The 24918-nt window shown below is 40.4% G+C and overlaps 1 protein-coding gene across 5 annotated transcripts in view; it reads left to right on the top strand.

Moving 5' to 3' along the window:
• The window catches only part of daam2 (dishevelled associated activator of morphogenesis 2), a 166739-nt gene that overhangs the window by 70875 nt on the left and 70946 nt on the right, over positions 1-24918 (top strand). For 4 of the 5 annotated variants that reach the window (XM_061968499.2, XM_061968494.2, XM_061968496.2 and 1 more), the window contains exons 2-3: positions 2432-2716; positions 14019-14108. In XM_061968499.2, coding sequence (XP_061824483.1) covers positions 2549-2716; positions 14019-14108 — 258 coding nt within the window. In that variant the 5' untranslated portion in view covers positions 2432-2548. Of the gene's footprint in view, positions 1-2105; positions 2222-2431; positions 2717-14018; positions 14109-24918 lie in introns of those variants that run through there. The other variant, XM_061968498.2, reaches the window with a different exon arrangement.

Raw genomic sequence — 24918 nt, 5'->3', positions numbered from 1 at the left:
TTTAAAAGTGTCTTTAATTGACTCATAACAAAGATCCAAGGTTTTGTCCAGCCTGGTTTGATATTGATAAAAGTTTGTTAGGGAATTTTTTAGGGTTACATGGTTAAAATCCCCCAATTTAAAATTGGGAGCATCAGACAAAATAGATTGCGGTTTATGAATGAATCAGATAAAAGAGATCCATTCCAGTCAGCAGCAGGGTGAGTACTTAAACAATATAAAACACTCAAACTACACAGAAAAGTACGTAGAGACAATTAATACAAGTATAAAAAACGTCAAACTCCTACTGCTGCTCGCTGCATGTGCATGCACTCAAATAATATATAGTGACTCATTCGATGGACAGTTGTTTGTCTTGTACAGCTGACCGGGGACGTTTCCTGTTGATTTAGGTTAAGCAATCCATTTATGTCAAAAAAGCTTGTCTCCAAGTCGAAATAGCTTGTCTCCAAGTTCCATATATATAGCATTGCTTTCACATCACTCTCCTGGCTTCTGTCTGCTCCAACATCTCACCCTCTTCTTTGTGCTCGCTTCTATAAGCAGTAGTTCATCCTCAGTATATTTAGCTTCAAAAATATAAAGTTGTGAATCCTCATTTGTCCCAAAATATTCGTCTTTGTTGTCTATTACCAAGTCTTCCATGATTAGAACACACACGCGTGTTTGAATCTGGAAGTTTGAACACACATTTGTTGCCATAAGTCAGACGTGCGCTGCTATGGAAACATAAATCAATGTGCAGACGAAAATCAGTCCCGGAAAGGATTAAAATGATCAAAATGTGGTAAATATTGAACATATTACATATTGTTATGAACGTGTCTGTTACTAAATTATATATAGACTTGCTGGAGGGTTTAGAAGTTGTTTTAGAGGGCTTTGAAGGCTACAACAGTGACTCTGATGCATCTTCCAAGCGTTTTTTCATCTTTAAAATCCTAAAAAAAAAGAGAGACGTGTGTGTTCTTGTCTCTCATAATGATGGTGAATGATAGGCAACATTTAAAAAAAGAACAGTTCCATATGAAAATGCTCTGCATTGACAAATTTAAAATGGTCATCAAAATTGATGATCCTCGAATATAATAGTAAATTATGGTGTTAAATGAAGCATCCCATTGTTGTAAGGTACAAATAAAAGGGACTTTACGGCCTTCACAAGGCAGATGCAAGGAAGCAGGAAAATGAGCTGTGTCAAAAGGCCAAATTTCAAGTATGTTTTTTTTCACCCCTTTAAGCTCGCGTTGAGGGCCTAGCACATTCATACATAATTTACCATCCAGCTATTTTTAGACTTGGAAATGAGAACGCCTCTGAATGTGAGAGACAGCGAGTGATGGCTTTGGGAATCGTGCTTATTCAACTTGAAGTAGATAGTGGTTTCTTAGTGGAAATCAAAGTTCCTAATCACATGACAGATGAAAGTAAAACTTGAGCAATTACTTAAAAATTGCTGTAGTCGCACACACATTAGTAACTGCATCAAGTGTGTGATATATTTGTTGATGTTCACCTTAAAATATTGCTCTTGTCATTGCTTTGTAAAATGTTGCCAGTCCTGTATTTAAATGGCTCATAAATTGAGTCTCTTAGTAAATTATATGTGCGAGATAAGACTTTTATCACCTGCCATGCTGCCAGTTATGAAATACTGTTGTTGTAATCCAAATGTTTCTGTGTGTGACTTTTGAGGACACAACTTACTGTCAACTGTGTGTTATTCACGCAATAAGGACTACCCATATCCTTTTTGTAGCTTTGAGGAAATCCTTCAGTCTTGATGCGTCCTATTCATTCTTTCACAAATGGTGTAGTATTGTCATTTACTACTGTACACACACACTGTGTCTGTGCTATTGAAAAGTGAAAGGGCACTGCTGGGGCAGTTCAATGTCTGTACAACAACTCACAGGCACACTTCAGAGGCATTATTGTACCTCACAGACAAGTGGCGTCTTTGTTGAGTTGAAAGTGTAACTGATGTCAAACGGGGCGTATCATGGCCTGTCCCTGCTGTCTTTGTGTTCTATTGTTGCATAGCTCTTTGCTCCTGTTCTTATGAAAACTGAAAGGAGTTTAAAAAAATAATATTTTGAAGGCACAAGCATGAGATGGAAGCTGGCACTGTCCTGCACTTGCTTGCTTGACATGAATGAGCCAATAGAAAGTTTCTCCTTTCAATTTTGAGTTCATCTGTGGTTACAGGCTCTTACTGGTAAGGCTTTGTGGTCTTGATCAGTCATCTTCTTGCATTGCTTTCAAATATTTGTATTTTTACCTCTAAGATGATAGTTTTCAGTCAAGTTCAGTTTGGTTTGAACTATAATACTGTATGTTTTTGAGCTTTTACCAATATATTTTATGCCAATGCAAAGGTAAGCTCTTATAACCCAACTTGAATTGTTTGTCTTTTCTTCTCTTCCAGATCATGCCTCCCAGATAGCAACCTTCTTCTCTCCACTCCCCCTCCCTGCCCCTGGATCCTTACCTAAATATTCCGGATCCAAATCCACCACTGCCACCCCTTGTTACCGCAGCCGCCATGCCACCCAGGAAGAGGACAAGGCCGGGCTTGGGGTTCTTGTGTTGCTTCGGCAGCAGTGAGCCCCCAGAGATCAACCTGAAGGACAGCGTGCCCTTGCAGCTGCTGGAGTTCAGCGCCCCCATGCCACCTGCCGAGGAGTTGCATGCTCGCTTTTCAGAGCTAGTGGTAGGTGCCACCCATCTCCATGTGTTTATTACTTGTTGACATCACTCAATTGTTTTGTTGGGGATGAATAATGATAATTACACCAATTGAACTATCCAGTTAGTTAACATATCAAGTGAGCTGCAACCCTGGATTTTATTTTTGTGTAATGGTAAGCAGCATGTGTCTCAATATCCTGACCAAACTGGCTTAGGGAGTTGTATGTTGATGTATAAAGCCAAATTGCATTACCCAATTGAACAAATCCAGAGGCTCAGCCTTTTGTTTACATAAAACCCACTCATGTAAACATCCCACCCTATGTTCATTTTGAGTACATAAATGTGTTCACACTGACAAGAAGTATGGCAAAATGGAGTGTGCCGTCAGTACCCGGTTGCACTCAACATTTGGGCTGCACAATTAATACAAAAACATAATTGCGATTTAATCTTTATTTTAATCCAAAATTGCAATTGCAATTCGATTTGCAAGGAGTGATGCAAGACATGTTACTTTTAGACTGTCAATCAACATTCTTGTCTCAAGTTGCCGCACAATAAAAAAAATATGCAATAATTTACTTTCAAAAATATTTGTTTTTTTGCAGACAGCCACAGACCTTTTATCTCCAGTACATCATGCTCCTGAACTGAATACAATTTACCAATAAAAACTATACAGCGTTTACAATTGCATCCAATCATAACATAATATAATAAAAATACAAGAAAGCATTTGAAAGGATATATTTTTCTCATTACTGTAGGATTGTTTACTTGTAATTGTAAAGTAAATAACTTTTAGTTATCCTAAATAAATAAATAAATAAAATGGACTTTCATCTGTGTAAGCAAAAGTTTAATTAGACTTAGACTTCCTTTTTATTGTCATTCAAATTTGAACTTTACAGCACAGATAACAACGAAATTTCGTTACATAAGCTCATGGTAGTGCAGGATAAAAAAGCAATAATGTGCATATATAAATAAATAAATATATATATAAATAATATATATATATATATAAAATAAATAAATATATATAAATATGCACTTTTCACATGCGTCCACGTTTATGGATGTATGTTATATTGTCTTTTTATTCCAGCGAGTTAATCCATTTTGGGGGGAGTTGAGGGAATAATTTAATTATGATGCGTTCAAGAGTCTACGGCCTGAGGGAAGAAGCTGTTACAGAACCTGGAGGTTCTGCTTCGGAGGCTGCGGAACCTCTTTCTAGAGTCCAGCAGTGAAAACAGTCATTGGTGGGGGTGGGAGGAGTCTTTGCAGATTTAACAGAGTTCAATATTAAATGTTGAACTCAAACCTACGTCAAGTTGTCTTTTTTTTTTTTGTACTGTCAAAATTTGCACCCATTGGAACTAATAATTATGCCATTTGTATGCAGTATACTTAAGAAATAGTTTGATTTGAAACACACATCTTACTTAGTTTTTCTGCAACCTGTCATGTCTGTGTAATCATGTTTTGTGTTAAGTCATGTTTTTGTTTAGTTATAGGACTCTTTAGTTTCTGTCTTTTCACTCCCTTGTCTTGTTTCCATGATTACCCCATTAGTTTCACCTGTTTCACGTTTGGACTCATTGTGCACTCTTGTTTGTCACCCTAGCAACCATTAGTTTTCACCTGTCACGTCACGCACCTGTTTCACGTTTTGAGTCACGCACCTGCTTTCACTAATCATGTCCATAGTATTTAAGTTCATTCATTTTCTGTTGTTCGTCCTGACGACCTCACAACACATTTATGCTCTGTTCATGCCTGATACTTCTTTTCATGTCAATTCCTCAAGCCAAGTAAGTTTTTGTTCCATATTTATAATCTTTTTGGTTTCATAGTTTGTTCTCCGCCATTGTGCGTGTTTTTTGTTTGTACTTTTTGCTATAGTCTTTTGGTTTTATAGTTTATTCTCCGCCACTGTGCGCGCTTTCATTTATTCCTTTTTTTGATAATAATAAATCATGTACCTTCATTCCCGTCTCGCCCGTGCCAACTTTCCGTTGCATCCCGGAAAAGCACACACCCAGGACCAAGTCATGACAGTAGGTCGTCAGCAGACCCGCTTTTCCGCACCTAAGTTGGCCGAGTTGGACATTTTGGACGAGGCTTCTTGGGCGGTCCTGTGCGCGATGGAGGAGGAAACTCTGCGCTACTCCTCCGTGGAGTACAGAGACTCCATTTGGTCCCAGGAATGCGGGGACGCAACGCAGTGCCGGAAGCGCCGCTCCCGACGAAGGACTTCAGGAAGAACTTCCGCGAGCCAGCAGGACACGCCGCTCCCACAAGCCCCTCCCCCTCCGGGCAGAGGCAAGCAGCAGCCAGCCCGGCTTCGCCCGGATGACGTCAAAAACCATGATTTTTTTTTTCTGAATTCTTTTTCTTTTGATTCCCCGCTCCCCAGGACTCAAGCCACACCCAAGACACAAAACAATTTTTTTTCACCCACTCAATCTCAGGTACAAAAAAGACAATTTGGACAATTTAATGGGGAAGTTTCTGCCCTCCTCCGCCCACCCCTACAGAGAGTTCCAGACCGCAGGGAGCGCGTCTGGTATCCGCCCCTTGAGGGGGGGGCTAGGGCTGGGAATTGTTCAGGTGGGGTGGCTCAGCATCACCATGTCAAGCCACAGCCTCCCTCACGGCCGCCACCACCAGTCTTCCGACCTGTTAAGCCACAGCCTCCAGCACGACCGCCCTCACCAGTCTTCCGACCCGTCAAGCCACAGCCTCCAGCACGACCGCCCTCACCAGTCTTTTACCATGCCAAGCCGCAACCCCCAGCTAGACCACCTCCACCTGCACCAAGGCTAGCACCAGTAGCTGCACCACGGCTAGCGCCAAGGCTAGCACCAGAGCCACGGCTAGCACCTGTCGTTGCTTCACGGCTAGCACCAGTAGCTGCACCACGGCTAGCGCCAAGGCTAGCACCAGAGTCATGGCTAGCACCTGTCGCTGCTCCACGGCTAGCACCAGTAGCTGCACCACGGCTAGCGCCAAGGCTAGCACCAGAGCCACGGCTAGCACCTGTCGCCGCACCAAGGCTAGCACCAGTCGCCGCACCAAGGCTAGCACCAGCTCCTCCACGCCAAGACCAAGACCCTCCACGCCAAGTCCAAGACCAAGACCCTCCACGCCAAGTCCAAGACCAAGACCCTCCACGCCAAGTCCAAGACCAAGACCCTCCACGCCAAGTCCAAGACCAAGACCCTCCACGCCAAGTGCCGCCAGTCGCAGCTCCAAGGCGCCAAGTGCCGCCAGTCGCAGCTCCAAGACGCCAAGTGCCGCCAGTCGCAGCTCCAAGACGCCATGTGCCGCCAGTCGCAGCTCCAAGACGCCAAGTGCCGCCAGTCGCAGCTCCAAGACGCCAAGTGCCGCCATGCCAAGACCAAGACCAAGACCCGCCATGCCAAGACCAAGACCAAGACCCGCCATGCCAAGACCAAGACCAAGACCCGCCATGCCAAGACCAAGACCCGCCATGCCAAAACCAAGACCCGCCATGCCAAGACCAAGACCCGCCATGCCAAGACCAAGACCCGCCATGCCAAGACCAAGACCCGCCATGCCAAGACCAAGACCCACGTCGAGCTTCGCCGCCTGACGCGCCACGCCGAGCTTCGCCGCCTGACGCGCCACGCCGAGCTTCGCCGCCTGACTCGCCACGCCGAGCTTCGCCGCCTGACTCGCCACGCCGAGCTTCGCCGCCTGACTCACCACGCCAAGCCACGTCTGCCACGATGACGACGCGCCTCCCTCCTTGTCGGCCATGGATATGGCCGCTACCTGGTCGCCCGCCACGCCAAGTGCGCCCACCTCCCAGTCGGCCACAAATGTGGCCATTCCCTGGGCGTCCGCCTCGCCTGCTGCAGCGGCGTTCCACTCGCCGCCGCCACCTAAGTCTGCCCCGGTGGATACGGGGACACGTGGTCAGGCGACCCACCGCCATGTCCCCCTCCCGCCCTCCCATGACTCTTGTTAATTTTTTTTATGGACATCTGGTATCTGTCCTTAAGGGAGGGGCTCTGTCATGTCTGTGTAATCATGTTTTGTGTTAAGTCATGTTTTTGTTTAGTTATAGGACTCTTTAGTTTCTGTCTTTTCACTCCCTTGTCTTGTTTCCATGATTACCCCATTAGTTTCACCTGTTCCACGTTTGGACTCATTGTGCACTCTTGTTTGTCACCATAGCAACCATTAGTTTTCACCTGTCACGTCACGCACCTGTTTCACGTTTTGAGTCACGCACCTGCTTTCACTAATCATGTCCATAGTATTTAAGTTCATTCATTTTCTGTTGTTCGTCCTGACGACCTCACAACACATTTATGCTCTGTTCATGCCTGATACTTCTTTTCATGTCAATTCCTCAAGCCAAGTAAGTATTTGTTCCATATTTATAGTCTTTTTGGTTTCATAGTTTGTTCTCCGCCATTGTGCGTGTTTTTTGTTTGTACTTTTTGCTATAGTCTTTTGGTTTTATAGTTTATTCTCTGCCACTGTGCGCGCTTTCATTTATTCCTTTTTTTGATAATAATAAATCATGTACCTTCATTCCCGTCTCGCCCGTGCCAACTTTCCGTTGCATCCCGGAAAAGCACACACCCAGGACCAAGTCATGACACAACCTGTTTTTTGGGGGGGGCTTTGTCTGCTTACGTAGAAGGCTGTTGCTGAGATGTGCGTCCTACCTCTCATATGGAAGGAAGCATATTCCAAGATCATGAACACTTGACAACCGGCTGCTTATTTTAGAGTAAATTGTTTATCTTTAGCTCCTGTTGATGAGCCTCAGTTGCTTGGGATGAACAAAAACAGTGAGATCTGTTTCCAGATTTTAAAACCTCTAGCAACGTTTTGACCCTTGACAAAAAGGATTTGGCTTTCTCTCATCTCATTGGACCCAGTCCCTTCCGAATGTTGTGAATAGATTATTCTTGAGATGGTTGGATGGGTACTTTGTTTTTCGCAAGCTCAGATGTTCAGTGTTCGGGGTCATGTCTCTATTTTACTGTTGAGAAGCATGACAGAATTAAATGAAGCAGTTAAAGTTAAGATTTTGTGCAAGTGAGACCTGCGAGGGAAGAAAAATTAATTTCCAGTTAGAGGATCATTCACACTGTGACAGTTAGGTTCATGTTTGCTTTTACTGAATGACCATTACACAAAATGCTTCTACCTGACAATGGCATTCCGCCAATCTCCATCTGTTTTACAGATTCAGCTCCCACCAACAAGCTGACATATTTGACCACTTGTACACCAATCTGTACAGCCAGAATATAGATTGACTGGTCACGCGGCCTTGACAATGTTTGTTTCACAAGGAGCATGATTTGGAACCTGGGGAGAAATACAGACATATAGTGAATAGCAGAGAGTTTCCTTGGCAATGCAGGAAGGGGAAGCCCCTCTTAAGGATGTGAATAAGACTGAATGGAGTCTCTGGAGTGGGGGCGACAAATCTGGGCCAACTGTAGGAGTAAACTATTTCTACGCCTCCATAATGGGATCCTCCATTGGGCCTAGACGGCACAGTGCATGCTTATCTCATACTGATAGCAGTGCAAGAAATGGCTCGAACTGCCCTGTCAAAATAATATGAGGCGCAACAATGCATTGTTCTGTTTAACAGTGGTTAAGTTATTTTAACTCTTATGTGACATGTAAAAATTGACATATGTCATCTTAAAAAAACAACTGTGTTGCAGCACTCCTTTGTCATTTTTAAGGTTTAGTGTTTTTAGGGATGTGCCGATCAATCGACTACCAACCGGTATCGGCTGATTTTCGGGAAAAGTATGTGATCACCATTGCTGATTAATGTCTTTTTTAATGCCGATCATATATGCAGATGGCTGACACTGTATGTATATTTAGTCCCCAACTGAAAAGCGGCTAGGAGCTAATTATGTGTTTCCATAAACAGTGTGCAGTTGCTCCCCTAAGATAAAAGTAATCACCTGCATTACTGCAAATACACTTAAATATACAATTTCTTAGTATCTTAAGTACAATTATAACAGGAGGATGAAGCTAAACATGTTCCACACCGAGAGCAAGTCAGGAGCAGGCATGCTAATACCTAACCTAACCGCAAAGCTAGCTTTTAGCAACACCAATGAATAAGTGCTTAGTAAATTTTAAGAAGTGTTCCAGCAGAAAGTAACTAGCTATTAGGAGGAAATTACCCAGTGCATTAACCCTTGTATGGTGTTCGGGTCTGTGGGACCCGTTTTCATTTTTTATTAAAAGAAAAATTATAAAATTAATAAAGGTCAGTGTAGGTACACAGAACATAAGAGGGTAAAATGTGCGAGAAAATGAGAGCAGACAGTGTTGACAAACAATGTTGCAACCTTGTGTGGGAACCGCAGGTGCAGAAACACAAAAGAAGAATCCCTGTGGGATGCAGAAACTGGCAGAGACATTTTCCGTGCAACGTTCGTATTGTTGTTACTCAGCCAGCGTTTGTGGGTCTGATGGACCCGTTGCATTTTGTGGCTTTTAATGCCTCACAATCAAACACTTTTATGTTAAAATACTGAACATATGTTTATTGGGATAAGGTAAACATCTGTTCAGTATTTTAACATAAAAGTGTTTGATTGTGAGGCATTAAAAGCCACAAAATGCAAAGGGTCCATCAGACCCACAAACGCTGGCTGATGGACTTTTATGTTAAAATACTGAACATATGTTTATTGGGATAAGGTAAACATCTGTTCAGTATTTTAACATAAAAGTGTTTGATTGTGAGGCATTAAAAGCCACAAAATGCAACGGGTCCATCAGACCCACAAACGCTGGCTGAGTAACAACAATATGAACATTACACAAGGGTTAATAAGAGTCTAGAGAGAACATAATTTAACAGCAACTGTTGGTGTGGCATTACTGTTACAGCCATTACAAGACATGTAAGATACAAGAGTGAATAACATTGGATTGTGTACTTTCTTGCTATGAAGACAGAACCAAGACTAGTTTTATATGTGTCATTTACAGGTTGCTCTGCCTGACCTATGAGCTATAATATCCCTAAAAGCAAGACCCCACATTTAACCTTCTTGCAATTAATCATTGTGGAGTGCAGTGCAAATAATTACGAACCAGATTTACCAATGAGATTGTGACTTTCAGTTGTTGCTTTCTGTTTTTCCCTTGTCTTTCTCCTTAGTCGGTTTCTTTTCCCTAAGTGGGCGCCTCGGTCTTTCCTTCCTTATCTCGTAAGTTTTGGGGTTTTTCAGGGCCAATGTTCTGGGCATTAGCCCAGCTTTCTGTTGTCACATAATGTGTCTTTCTGGGCAACAGTCCACTGTATTTGGCTTCTAGTCAGTGATTTAAAAAAATGTATACTTAGCCATAACTAGGCAGCACGGTGGAACAGGGGTTAGTGCATGTGCCTCACAATACGAAGGTCCTGAGTAGTCCTGGGTTCAATCCCGGGCTCGGGATCTTTCTGTGTGGAGTTTGCATGTTTTCCCCGCGACTGCGTGGGTTCCCTCCGGGTACTACGGCTTCCTCCCACCTCCAAAGACATGCACCTGGGGATAGGTTGATTGGCAACACTAAATTGGCCCTAGTGTGTAAATGTGAGTGTGAATGTTGTCTGTCTATCTGTGTTGGCCCTGCAATGAGGTGGCGACTCGTCCAGGGTGTACCCCGCCTTCCGACCGATTATAGCTGAGATAGGCTCCAGTGCCCCCTGCGACCCTGAAGGGAATAAGCGGTAGAAAATGGATGGATGGATAGATACTTAGCCATAACTTGTATTTCAGGAGGTGTTTTTTTAAAAACCATTTAGCCTTTTAGAATGTTTCTAGTAGTGTGACTTTTAGTGGGAAATGAATAAAAAAAGGTGTTGCATAACAAGTGAAAATGGAAATGTTCTCCACCCGCTGAGCCTCAGGGAGCTAGCTTCCTTAGCAGTGCACACCCTGGGATGCACCCTATTTCCTTTTGCCTTTCCTCCGTCATGCCTTTACAGTTGTATGTCTCACTTTTCAATCCTAAAGCTCTCACTTGTAATTTTAAGTTACTATTATTGAAACCATATTATGAAAGTGGTCGATCCTTGTTTAGACTTTTTGCAGAGAAAGTAGGCGAGAAACAGCTCGCTGAGAGATAGGACATTGTAAGCCAAAATAAGTTTGACCAAAATACGTTGATCTTTAAACATTAGTAGTAATGCATTAGTTGTTCAGACTTCAGAGCCTTTCCCTTGAGCAAACACATTTTCACATGTATTCTTAAAGCACCGTGTCACATTCAGGTAGACTGTGCTTCACCTCCTTTTTAGTTTTGCATTACATACAGACTGATTGTCTTTTGGGTAATCAACAACAGCTAAGCTTCCTCTGCGTTTCCTTGGGACCTTGTATGACCTCTTAAAATATTAACAATTGCCACGTCTTTCATCTGGTTTCCTGTCTTGCCCAGAATCGCTACAGGACATACACACCCTCATAGCCCAAAACTTTATTCACCACCCAGACCCCACCTTCCTTACCATACCACTTAATAAACACACTCACTCCAGGCAGGATGTCATTCTTGGACCACACGCATTTGCTATTGAGTTCGAGCTGACACTTTCTGTCACAGAGACACACCCACTTATTCACGTCATTCACATCCACTTGTTCCACACATAATCTGTTTCCTCACTTCCACCTTTTGTGCATCTACTATTTCCCGTGAACACCATCCATCATCCTCTATTTGGGCCATCAGTCTCATTTACCCTCTTTATGAGGATACATGATATCAGTTAATGTTATTTTGGTTTTACTTGGATTTTTGCTCTGCCCACTTTCCATATATTATGTCTTATATATTGTCATTTGTTTGACCATATGCAATAATGAGCCAAGACACATCTTCATTGTGATAATCGCTTACTGTGTGTTTTACATGATGACCACTTTGGGACGATTGTTTTATATTCACTTCTTAAAAAAGCAGCAGCATATAATGCACAGCAATATCAAATAACTCTATTCTGAAAGTGAATTACATAAAAGTATGCTTATATATTTCTCAAACAGAAACCAATATTTGCGCTTTAAACTTTGCCTCACTTATTTTTTTCCTTGCAATAGTCATTATGCTGCAGCACATTTGAGAAGCCCACATGCCTTGGTTGATAGGAAATTTAACAATAAAACCTGTCCGTCATTCTGTTGCTCACATGACCACTGTGACAAACGTTTTTTAATTTGTAACATTACTTCCCTGTTCTGATAAAAATATGAAAGAGGGGTCAGTAGTTTAAGGTTTGTATTTTCTCCTTTTGAGCAGCAGGTGTAACAATATTAGCTTTGGTTTATATAAATTCCCTACTGGAGTCGTTGGCGGAGGTGGATGGGAGCACGTTTACAGAAGGTTCTGCACAGCCAAAATGGAAAGTAATTTGGGTTTTTGGGAGGGAATTTTGAGAGTGAGAGAACTGTGTGTTTTGGGGTGTCGCTTCGAGTCATGAGGAACAGCCACGTGACGCAGATCTGCCATTGGAACATGTTTTGAACTGGAAGGGAGTTTGAAGTAGGAGAAAAAGACGGCCTGTTGCATAATGGGAAAAAAGTCCTCTGGCTGGTTTAGCAGAAAAATCCTGCACCCACCCAATTTCCACATTAACTATGGTATGACGTCTCTTGTTCAGAAGCAGACCAACATAATTTGTGCGGATGTTCATTGGTGACGGTATTCTGAAATGGTAACATGTCAAAGTTTTAAATGTGATGTTCTGACATTGCATGAAATGTAACATTCCATATCCATATTCCATTCAAAGGATGCGTAAGCCCTTGCAACTTGCCATTTTGCCCCCACCCCCACCCCCCTTGTTTGTCTCTTCTTGCTACTCCGCAATTTAAACCACTGATATCATTTAAGTCTTACGTAAAACCCTTATGTAAACATAAACATCCCCTAAACTGTAGAACCCAGCATTCCTCGGAGACCTAAATCTTGTTTTTCATGGCTGACGTATATACCCCGTTATACTGTATCGTACAGTACCTTAAATTGAGAGGCCTAAGGCATAATGTCCGGCAAAGAGAAGTAGCTGATAGCTGAGAGATCAACTGTTGGGCTCTGCTCCCATCTGGTTCAAATCCAAGGGTATCATTCTCATGGATTTCCCCAGAAGCTCCAAGTATCAGTTCTTTGAAATAGCAGCAGCTTGGACAGCAGGGCTTTGACCCGGTGAAGATATGACCGGCCTTAGACAAGCTGACTTCTCAGACTTTATATGTAATCCGCAGGATGTGGGGAGTAGATTGTGGTCTAAATTAAAATCTGTAAATAATAGCGGAAGAGCCTCTACTTTTACTTTTGGCTGACATAAAATGCAGCAGCCGCAACCACAACTAACTTCTATTGTGGCGGGTAAAGACCTTATGGGACCAGCTTCGGGTTATACTCCCATTTAGTCTGTGAAATTATGCTATTGAAATGAAAAAATAGCTGTGACCTTTTCTTAAGCTCTTTTGTAGTTTCTGCCTCCATTACTCCATTTCAAGTTGATACCATTCCACTTGTTTCTTTATATCTCTGAGTATAAGCGGACTATAATGAGTTATTATATTGAAAGTACTATGGGTGAGATGATGTCACCCTTTTGATGCGTTTGGGCTCACATTGTGCACTTCAGTCTGACCCGGTCCTTCTGAATGGATAAAACAAACCTTGTGAATTTACTGGGCTGGCTTTAAGGGGCCCACCACCCCTGGCACTGTTAGCCACCTTCAACCTGGGAGGCGGGGGGTTTGGGGTTTGCGGTACTTCTGGCTGACGTCATGGTACCAAAGCCATTAAGATGAGATTAGTTTTGAGCTTCAGCACAAAGCTAGAGTTCTAAAGCATTTCATCATATTCTCAGTTTTGTAGTCCACTAGTTTAGTTTCATTCATGGTGTTCCTTTTTGTCCATCGAGGCATTTCTTGTTCTGTGTTCTGTTCCAGATTTAGCCATCTATCCTCTTCCAAAACATTGCTTTTCCTCCATGGCAAACATAGCCTCATTTCCTGGGCTCATATGCATTTCAAAAGGGGGCAGGAGGCTCCTTGTACCCAACAGAAGAATTGAGCAGGTTTGCAGGGTGAATATAAAATACTTAGCCTGATAACCACTAGCAATTACTAAAATACATAAAAGCTGGTTTTACCTTCGGTCTTACCCGATGCGCATGATCTTTTCTCTTATTTCCATATGTGCTGCGCATGATTTCATACAATCCAGTATTTACTTTATATGGTATGTGCAATTGTATAACATTAATGCCTCTCCTGTTTTTGCAGGACGAATTGGATCTGACTGATAAGAACAGGGAGGCCATGTTCGCTCTGCCCGATGAAAAGAAATGGCAGATCTATTGCAGTAAAAAGAAGGTAAGTTCCGAGATTTCCTTTTTTGCAAGAATCTCTGGCTGTCCCTCTGTTGACCGTCCGCTTGCTCCCACAGTGCCTTTCTCTGTCAGTGATGAATGTTATTGAAGGGCAGCTTTCACCACAGCCAATTTTAAATCAGCTCAGCCACACAGTCAGGCAAAAACCCAACTTCTCATTGTGATTTGGCTGAAAGTTCTTTGTTCTATAAACAACAATAACATGCTTTGTACTTCTTGTAACACTGTACATGTTAAACATTGGATACACAACCATTTTGTTAAAATCTTTCATGCGTTGCTGTAAAATGATCAACATACTATAAGAGCCATTAGAATAGTCTGCTTTTCTCTCACCAAAACTTCTTTCATTTGCTTATTACCCCTTCGCAAAACTTATTTTGTAGTCATATTGTCAACAGTAAATGACATTGTGCTTGCAGAAATGGGTTAATTCAGTGCCTCGTTTTTGCTCAATCACAAATTGAATAGATGGTAATAAATCCTCCCTTGTGGATCACAGCTTTATCCATCTAAAGTTAGGCTTTGCTGGTCTGATGGGCTCTGACATCCTTTATGAAAATGAATAAACATGTGCTGGATGTGTTTGTGGGTGGGGGACTCTTAAGTAATATAAATAAACGGGAAGAACACCTTTGAGAGAGGAACATTTCGTACTTGGGCCTTGAGCTGAAATAGTTTGGGACACCCTACTTTCAAGGGATGTCAGGGCAAGAATGGAAGCTTGTGGTGAAAATAATGTAAGCATGGTAGGAGATATTTGCCCTGTGCCATGCAATTCTTAAAACAAATACAACCTGTCCTTGTCTGTTTTTCAGGACGTTGCAGCCTGAAGCGCTTTATTTCATGGCAGTGTTATTTAGGTGTTTGTTGTGATACATTTGAGGAAAAAGGTGCAAAAAAAGGTTACGACTTTCCTTCTGTAATATGATAGAGACGCATGTTGAAGAATAAATAATTAATCAACAACTATCAAACAAAACCACTGTGAAATGTTCCTCTGAGCATCTAACCAACAGGGCACACAAAACGATTAGCATTGTGACATTGTGAAATGTTGCGAAATAGGTTTCATGAAGCCACAACAAAGCACACCTGTATTATAAAAGGAATATCATTAGGACTAAATAAAACTCAATCTCATTCCCATCAGAAAATAAAAAAGTGCCCACAACAGCAATTTTAAGCATTATTAATGCTGAAAACGTTATACTCTCAACGGACATACAGTACTATGGCACTTCCTATACAAAATATACACTATGTCAAACATAATAAGGGGGTCATTGATCAATTTATTTTTAATAACTTAGCAAAAACAACAAGCTGGACTGTCCTACTTATTTGCAGCCGCCCTGCCGACACATACATACTGTGACTAGCCCTGCGGTGCACTCATATTTGGAAATCACGAAAGTCCTTAACTTTAAGCCTATATTAGTCGTACAACTACGCCTACAAAGTCTTAAAAAAACATCCAAACACCTCCATCAAGGTATTATATACACACTGTAAATATATATGTAATGTACTAACGGGCACATTTATAATAACATTTATTTATTTACGTATTTTGATCATTTTAAGCATACACGTTGCATTAATTTTAAAAACACATCACAACATTTGCTTTTTTTTTTCATCACGGATTATTACTCACTGCAGACATTTATGAGAGCCAACAAGCATAATAAAACATTACTTACTTTGCAATGTCTGCTGTTATTAAGATGTTGACTGCTGGCATGTTAATATATTCTAATTTAGGTGAAGAATGTCTCATAATCCTTACGAAGAAACGGGATGGGGTGGGTGTGGGTGGAGTACCAAGCGGCTTTTCTTGTCGTCCTGGCCAGTTTTGGGTCGTAAATGGCTGTCAAAGTGTACCAACTTGTCGGAATACCTACTCACACTTCTTCTATCCAGGTGAGAGGCATGATTTATGATCTACAATAAACTTACAGGGAGCAAGGAAGCGAGAAAGCAGCAAGCGCTGCTATAAATAGTTTGTCTGCGTTAGCGCTTATAATGACAATATCACTAATACTTGGTTAAAATTCAAGTCACAATATTTAAATGGAGTATTGTCGGCAGTTTTTAAATGGTTATTTATTGGATTTTATGGGCGAAATAGTGGAGGTCCGCTGTAAGCACACTTTTATTTACGTTTATTTAATATTTAGAATGCCCTTAAAAAAATCCATCCGTCGTCATGTCTGTCATAATGATTGTGAACGAAAATTGCAGTTCCCCTTTAACAGCCAGGCCAATACAATGATTAGGAATAAAAAATAACATCCACTTTACCTTGTTGGTGAACCTTTTTGGCGTTCAGCGGAAGGGACGGTGGGAACTTTCATATATAGCTCTGGATACTTCCTGAATGTTGAAAACTACACACTGCTTGTCCGTTGCTTTTTTGGGACTATCTGTTGAGCTAGAAAAATGCTGTAAAAAGGCTAATAAAAAAATCACATAAAATACACACAAAGTAGCACTGAGCACAATAACTGACGATAGGAGTGCTGTGCTGACTGAATGAGCGTTGGAGATTGATCAGATGGCTCTGCTGTACAAAATGACTGTACAGCAAGGCACACAATGGGTGAACGAACTGTTTGTACACTGAGACAAAGTTTGTACAACAAGCATATTTTTATTCCATCTGTGGTTCCTAAATTAGGGTTCCTCTGTAGTGTGTAATCATGCATTTGATTGAGTAGACCTTTTGACGTACGTATTTAAGTGCTTATCTGGGACACATTTTATTATAAGATGTGCATGGAATTTGTAGTGATTAGACAAAGTTTCAAAACAACTGCACGTAATTTGCTGGGAATTGTTGAATTTGCATGAATTGTTTGGATTGCAATATCGCAAAATACTGTATGGTTGTCAGTTGTGAAGTGAAGTGAATTATATTTATATAGCGCTTTACATAGTGAAACCAAATATCTAAGTTACATTTAAACCAGTGTGGGTGGCACTGGGAGCAGGTGGGTAAAGCGTCTTGCCCAAGGACACAACGGCAGTGACTAGGATGGCGGAAGCGGGGATCGAACCTGGAACCCTCAAGTTGCTGGCATGGCCGCTCTACCAACCGAGCTATACCGTCCCAGTTGTCCAAGTTTGACAAGCAAACACAGCTTATGAATTAGTTATGTGCCGTTGTGTGGAATGACAATAGCAGGTGTCATTGTGAGTACCTGGAGAATTCAGGTGAATGCAGGATGCTGCTTTTTCTTGTCTACGGAAGCAATTAAAAAGGTAGGCGTCCCTGAACAAAAGTGTGTCAGTTTTAATATTATTTCAAGGATTAAGTTAACGGCATATAGTTTATTTCCCCATTAACTTAAAAAGTCGCCAGTACAGTCGTACTTCATCATCAGTAATTAAATTGTTGTCTGAAATAACTACACAGATTTAGGTCTGAAGCACACAAAACCTGTTCATAATTGCAAAATTGTATTAAAGTCAATGCCAAACTTTGACTCATACTTACCATAAACCATTTTGACAAACTTCCCCCATCTTACCAACTTAAAAATACTTTTTTTTTAAGGCTAAATGTGAAACAATAAAAACAAGAAAAAGCTGTGCCCTGGTCAGAAAACGGAGTGCCAAACATGGGTAGCCCATGTTGGAAAGCTGGAGGAAGAACTACACAAATACTTCTTTCATGGAAGATGTCATGGAGAATGAGTAGGAGGGGAAAAAAACTATATTGGATAATACCATGCTTGTCCGTGTGTGACTGTGCAGCCATGAGGCCATGTATACTCTCTGCAAAGTCTCACAAATTTGAAATGCACACACCACAGTAATATCCTGTGTTCTGTAGAATTATAGCATGGCAGCGATTTGACAAGATAAACCGTGTCCCTCTGCCTGGCAACATTGACAGTCATTGAGGTTGAATAACACTTGGACAGCAACAGCGACAAGCTAACTTCATTCACTTGCAAAACAAACTAGTTAATGTAGTTAGCTGTAAAGGAATGCCACATCCATTTTGTGGCTGTCTACTGAAAACATTATGCTCTTGAGAGCTGGCCTAATAAAACAGTTTAGCCTCTAAAGTTAGACTATGTGTTGTTTAAAAGTAACATAAAGTTGATTTTTCACATCGAGCCGAGAGGGTTGCAGGTCATAAAGCTTGCATTATCATATTAGCTTGTCTCCCAAGACCGATATTAACAAGCTCTAACACTGCAAAGAACTGCCTGCACAACTTTTTTACAAGCAGATAGCTGTACAAACATTTTTTGGCTATACTGAATATTTCAGTTTTTTAATATTCAGTTAGTATAAAAATAATATAACATGAAAACCATAAAAAATCTATTACATAGCTATTACTGTTGTAAATTTAAAGATGGAGTTGCATCATAAAACTGCAATTAAACTTTTTGGGTTCTCTGAACTGAGTTTTTGTGTGGTGCTCTCTGGTGTAGCATGACTTTAAGACACTAATAAATACTGCTCCTTAATTGTGTAACGGTATAGCATAATTACAGTTTGGTATGTACAGTATTAGGTCACGGTTTGGTACAGTGAGGAAACAAAATGCAAAACATAAAACTGCTTAGCTTTTGTGTTAACAGCCTTATTATTAAATTGAACATGACATTTTAGGAATATGAATGTTACAACTCACGGTAGTGTGGCAATTTGATTCAGAATCAATTCTCGATTCAACAAGATTCTTGATTCAAACCAATTCTCGCAATGTATTATTTGGTATAAACATTCTAGTACAACTTTTTCCAAACACGTTACAGGTTGCGAAAGCTCCTCTTGGCTGCTGATGTGTAACGTACACGCACAACAAGTTTGCACGGAGATGGCCTGAAAAACATCTTTTAAAAATATATTTTTATAATTATTTTAAATGTATTATTTAAAAATGTATAAAACAATGTTCAATTTAGAATTGTATTAAATAAGAATTGTGGTTCAAATTAAAAAATGTTCAGCATCCCTATGAAACATATAAGCTGCTATAAGATAATGTTCCAATAAATGCACATCTGAAGATAAAAATAAAAATATAAGATTATAGAATAAAATAAAAAGATTGAAAAAAGTTTTTTGTTAATGTATCTTTTTAGAAAATGCAATGATGGAGACAAGGGTAATATTTTGGACAGTCTGAATTATTAATTTGTTTCCCTTATTGCCTCAAATGCTGCATTAATAGTATCTGATTGTAGCTCCATTCCTGATGCTTTCGTCTTAATCACTAGTCTTTTTACCTTTTCATATTTTGCTTAAGATGGAATTGTTCTCAAACAACAGACTTTGAGGACATTTTTTTTTGCTCAAGCTTTTTTTTTGGTGCGATTGTGAGCATGACTTCTGCTTTTCAAAATCCGGATTGCACATTTTTTGGTTATTGAGTGGACTGGTGACTATATCACGAGGCAGTTATACTGACTGTTCTTGAGTGGAAACTCTGTACTTGGTACTGAATGTTCTGTACGAAAAAATCTTATTTAAAACACATTTACTTATTGTCCAAATGTTGAAACTATTAATTTTCAAATTGCTAACCTAACATTGTTTCCTGTATCCGACACTTTGTACAGTGCTTTGCTAATTCTATTAAGCAGTGCTGTAAGGGAATTGGCAGAAACATGGACACTCTGTACCATGACTAACTAGAACAGCTTGTAAAGGCCTTCATTGAGGCCTTACGTAAACCGGTCATACTGTATCTTCACCTCTGATCCCCACTTCAGCTAGCGGTGTTGATCTCTTATCAGAATGAGAGTTTATGTGTGTTGGTGTGTGTAAGATTACATCGGTGGTCATGCCTGTGTGCCAGGAAAGTTGGCATGTGGGTGTCGCATTCCTGTCGCTAGCTTGGGATTTGTTAGAGTGCTTTTGTGTTGGTTCATGTGAATACTCTGGGTATAGAAACAAGATGTTACATTTATTAGCACTTAATAATCCGTAGCATCCTCTGACTCTCATTGGTAATGCTGCTCTGACACAGTGTGTTATAAGGCCGTGATGATGATTTTTTTGTCAAATGATGACTTAATTATAGTTCACGTTAAATGAATGGAATGGCCAGGCCACACGTGTCAAACTCAAGGCCCGGGGAACAGATCCGGCCCGACACGCCTTTTAATGTGGCCCGCGAAAGCCTGGGAATAATGTACATACCTCATCTTTCTTATTAAATGTTTTCATTGTTTCCATGACAACAGGAAATTTAATATGTTTTAAACTTTGATATCTGCTCATGCAACAAATATTCAATTGTTATTGGTGTGAATCTTTAGGCACCTCGTCATTCGGGTCCGATTCTTGGGGTGAGGATTTGATTCATAATCGATTCCCGATTCAACACGATTCTCGATTCAAACTGATTTTTGCAATGTATTATTTGGTATAATAATAACACCTTAACAAAACAGCTTACAGCTTACAAAACCTCCTTTTGCTTACTGACGTACGACATATACGCGCACCAAGTAAGCATAGAGATGGCCTAAAACATTTTTTTTTAATTAATTGGTCAAAAAAAATTACAAAAATGCAATTTTTGAAAATTATTCATCAATTTACTATCGAGATAAATAAAAATTGGGATTCGGATGTGATAAACATTTTTTAGCACCCCTAATTATTATATACCGTATTATAGTTTGTAAAAATAACAATAAATACTTAAATATCTGCTTGTCACCTTGACTTACGATTTCTAAGCAAGTTATCCATCATGTTGTACGTACACAAACCAAATAACCAAACGCATTGGCAATTGTGCAATAATATAGTGATGCGATTATACTTTTATATTCTTACATTCACTGTTACAAGCGGCCCTCTTAGGGCAGCCATTACTGCGATGTGGTCCTCGATGAAAACAAGTTCGACACCCCTGGGCCAGGCACAAAAAAACAATAACATGGTATTATTCACCTATATATTTCTATTCTAAAGTGTCTTGTATTTATTTTTGTATATTTTTCAGTAAAAAAAATACTTCTTTGTGGTCTACATAAAATGTAATTGTGGTTTTTTGGTCAAAATTTTGCACAGATTACGTTTTACAGACCATCTTCCAGCTGCCCTCTCACAATCTCTCCAAGATGCGCGGTCTAATTTACGTGCCTCCACTTCGACTACGTCTTCTCTCCACCAGCCATATTGTAGTTTTAGCGCTTCCATATGGAGTCTACTGACCGATATACTGGAAGTTACAGGGCTGTATGCTAAGCTTTTTCACAAGTATCACCAGTGCTACTAAATGCAACAAAAATGTACTGTAGCACAGAAAATGTTTTGTAGCACATGAAAAATTTAGGAGCAATATTAAATGTCTTAAATATCACAATTTCATTATTAACCCTCAAACAAGATACACATGTGCACTAGGGTTGTACGGTATACCGGTATTAGTATAGTACACGTCGTGTCATTGCTGGTTTATTAGCAGACGATCATGTTCGGTAGCGCACTATCACGGAGTACTTACAAGCAGACACAGTGTGTACAAAGAAAAGGGAGAACCGACACATTTTGGCTTAAAAACCAACAATAAAGGTGAAGCTATAACACTGAAACGCCCACTGGAAGAGGTGCTCTAAGATATGGCTAGCTAGCTAGCGGCTAAAGTTCAGCCGCAGTGTTTTAGCTACTTCTAAATCACTAATCTTCGCCTCCATGGCGACAAATAAAATATGTTTCTTACAAGTATCATCCCTGCAGGACGAGAAATAGCTAAACATGCTTCACTACACACCGTAGCTCACCGGCGTCAAAATGTAAACAAACGCCTTTAGTGGATCTACACCTAAAATCCACTGTAATGATACCAAGTACAGGAGCGTATCTAGTCAATACTACCGGTACTATGATTACATCGATATTTTTTGGCATGACAACATCTTCTTTGTTTTTTTTTTAATTTACATAATGTTTATAAATTCTCTTTTACATCTCCGTCCTCCATCTCTTCTGATCGCTCTTCATCTTCCAGTGTTGCCAACTCCTCAGTATGGAAAGTAGCTATTGGCTGTCATAAAAGTTGCTAGAAGTTGATGGATGACATCGTTGCTTTATTTGCACAATTGATTACAAAAGATACTGTTGGAGAGTTGACTGGCCATAACATGAATGATAGGTTTATTTTTATTTGAAGCGTGACAGTGATGAAACATTTACCTTAATCTCACTCTGTAAACCAAGGCAGAGACAGAGGCAGCTTTGCACAGAGTCTGTATACATCTCCTCTCTGCTCGGACTGGAATGGAATGGAACTTTACTGTCATTGCGCTGAAAGTACAACGAAATGTGTTTTCAGTACCAGCTGTCTAAGAGCAAACATTCATTAGACAGGGTACTACTGCCTGTGAGGAAAGCCTCATTTGCCACTTGTACGTTAGAGTGATTCGCGCTTTCATGTGTCCAATACATCCCCAAAAGTCGCTAGATTTGTCGCTAATGGCTTTTGAGAAAGAATGTCACTAAGAAGAGTTGGAAAAATACTTGATTTAGGGAGAGTCAATGTTATCAAAGTTGACATCACTGCGCTGAGGTGTGTGTGAAAGATAGAGACGCCAAAACCCGCTTTAGGTTGCTTCTGATTGGTTTACATTGCGGGGTGCCTACCGTGGTTGGCTAGATTTAGGAACAATAATTTATGGATTGGTCTGGGATTAGTTCTTTCTGTCAATCAATCAGTACGCAAACTACGACATGTCGCGAGGAAAAAATTGTGTGACTGTCAACCTCATAGCATGAGGCTTGGCAGCCCTGGCTTCATGAAAATAACTTTTAAAAAGTAATTAAATCTAGTTACTCCTTGCTTTACCAAAAAAGTAATTGAATTACTAACAAAATTACTATTTAATAAATGTAATTAATTACTAGGGAAAGCAATTAATGCATTACTTAAAAAAAACTTCAAATATCTAGCATAATGCAGTTGAGAAAAAGTTTCATATAAAGTATATATATATATGAGAGCAGTGTGTGTGTCTGTGTGTGCCTGTTTCCAAGTGACGTGTGACGTCAGCGAGTCCTCGCTAATTTTGAGTCTCACAGTCATTTTTGCCTGAGCTGTTTTTGTTAGCTTAGCAGGCTATCACCGGCAGTTTGTCGGCTCTGATGGCAGCTATTTTGAATCGTTCACTGGTTTGTGGTACCTGTGCTTAATAAAAAGATCGAATGGGCTGCCATGGCTGTTGTTCTTGTCAACAATCGGGTTGTTGTTTGGATGGCAAGTTTGTCATGCTCAATCATTGATTTGTTGTTCAATATTCTTTCCGACCCTCCTAGTTACTAGCGCGCAGTGCAGCTTGTGTCAAGTTTTAAGACCATGTTTCTTTTGTGTTGGAAGACGGAGTGTGTGAGCTAGGGGTTTCAGCTTTGCTCCCCTCTATGCATGGTGCAGAGGGGAGGGACACTTTTTTGATTGATTGATTGATTGATTGGAACTTTTATTAGTAGATTGCACAGTGAAGTACATATTCCGTACAATTGACCGCTAAATGGTAACACCCGAATACGTTTTTCAACTTGTTTAAGTCGGGGTCCACTTAAATTGATTCATGATACAGACATATACTATTTTCATAATACAGTCATCACACAAGATAATCATCAGAGTATATACATTGAATTATTTACATTATTTACAACCCGGGGTGTGGGATATGGGAGGGGGGGGGGGGGGGGGGGGGTGTAGGTTTGGTTGGTATCAACACTTCAGTCATCAACAATTGCATCATCAGAGAAATTGACATTGGAACAGTGTAGTACTGACTTGGTAGGATATGTAAAGCAAGTAGTGGACACAGAGAGAGAGATCAGAAATTATAAGAAAAAGTGTCTACATTTGATTATTTACAATCCGAAGAGGTATGATGAGGAAGGGAGGGTGTTAGTTTAGGGTTGAAGTTGCCTGGAGGTGTTCTTTTAGTGCGGTTTTGAAGGAGGATAGAGATGCCCTTTCTTTTACACCTGTTGGGAGTGCATTCCATATTGATGTGGCATAGAAAGAGAATGAGTAAAAACCTTTGTTAGATCGGAATCACACACAGCTTTCAGTGCGCACAGAGTGATCAGTGACATTTCCGCATCAATCACTTATCCATTTGGTTATGGTTTAGGTTTATTTCAAACATGCTATACAGTTGGGCGAAACATTTTACTCTAGTTTGATCAAATTTGGAGGGATTTATTTTACGAGCAAAATGCTATTTAAAGGGTTAATATCTGTATTCACACCTGTGCTACTTTTTTTTTTCCCACTACTCACACGACCAATTTTTTGTCACAAATGCGACTAAATGCTTGCACTGTACTGCCCTGAGTTAGAAATATACTCACATTTTTATTACAAATGGCAACAACCAAGGATGCATGTGCATATACGAGCCAGAGGCGGACTCGCGCAAAGATCTAGTAAAACTACCCTTTTTTTCAGATTTCCACTGACTTCACCATTGGGGAAATCGTCAGAAATTACTCTTTTGAAGGAAGTATGAAGGAAAGCAAAAAAAATATTGCTGCCATTTTTCCATGGTTTAATTTCAAATTTTCGGGACTTATGCAGATCCCAAATACACAAAAACAGGTATGGTTTTGCAGAATAGAGCCCCTTTTAAGCCTATTCTGCAAAATAGGCCTAAAATATGCCCACAGTTTGGCTCCATCAGGCAAAGGTATTGTAGCTGTGATTATAGTACATTTCTGTGATGCTGGTAACTTGTAAGAAATGGCAAGTATTACATAATCTCCCAGAATTCAATATCCTGTCCATTTCTTGCCTTTAG

Source organism: Nerophis lumbriciformis, linkage group LG08 (genome assembly GCF_033978685.3).
Source record: "Nerophis lumbriciformis linkage group LG08, RoL_Nlum_v2.1, whole genome shotgun sequence".
NCBI classification, from domain to species: domain Eukaryota; kingdom Metazoa; phylum Chordata; class Actinopteri; order Syngnathiformes; family Syngnathidae; genus Nerophis; species Nerophis lumbriciformis.
This window is presented reverse-complemented; position numbering and strand designations above follow the sequence as displayed.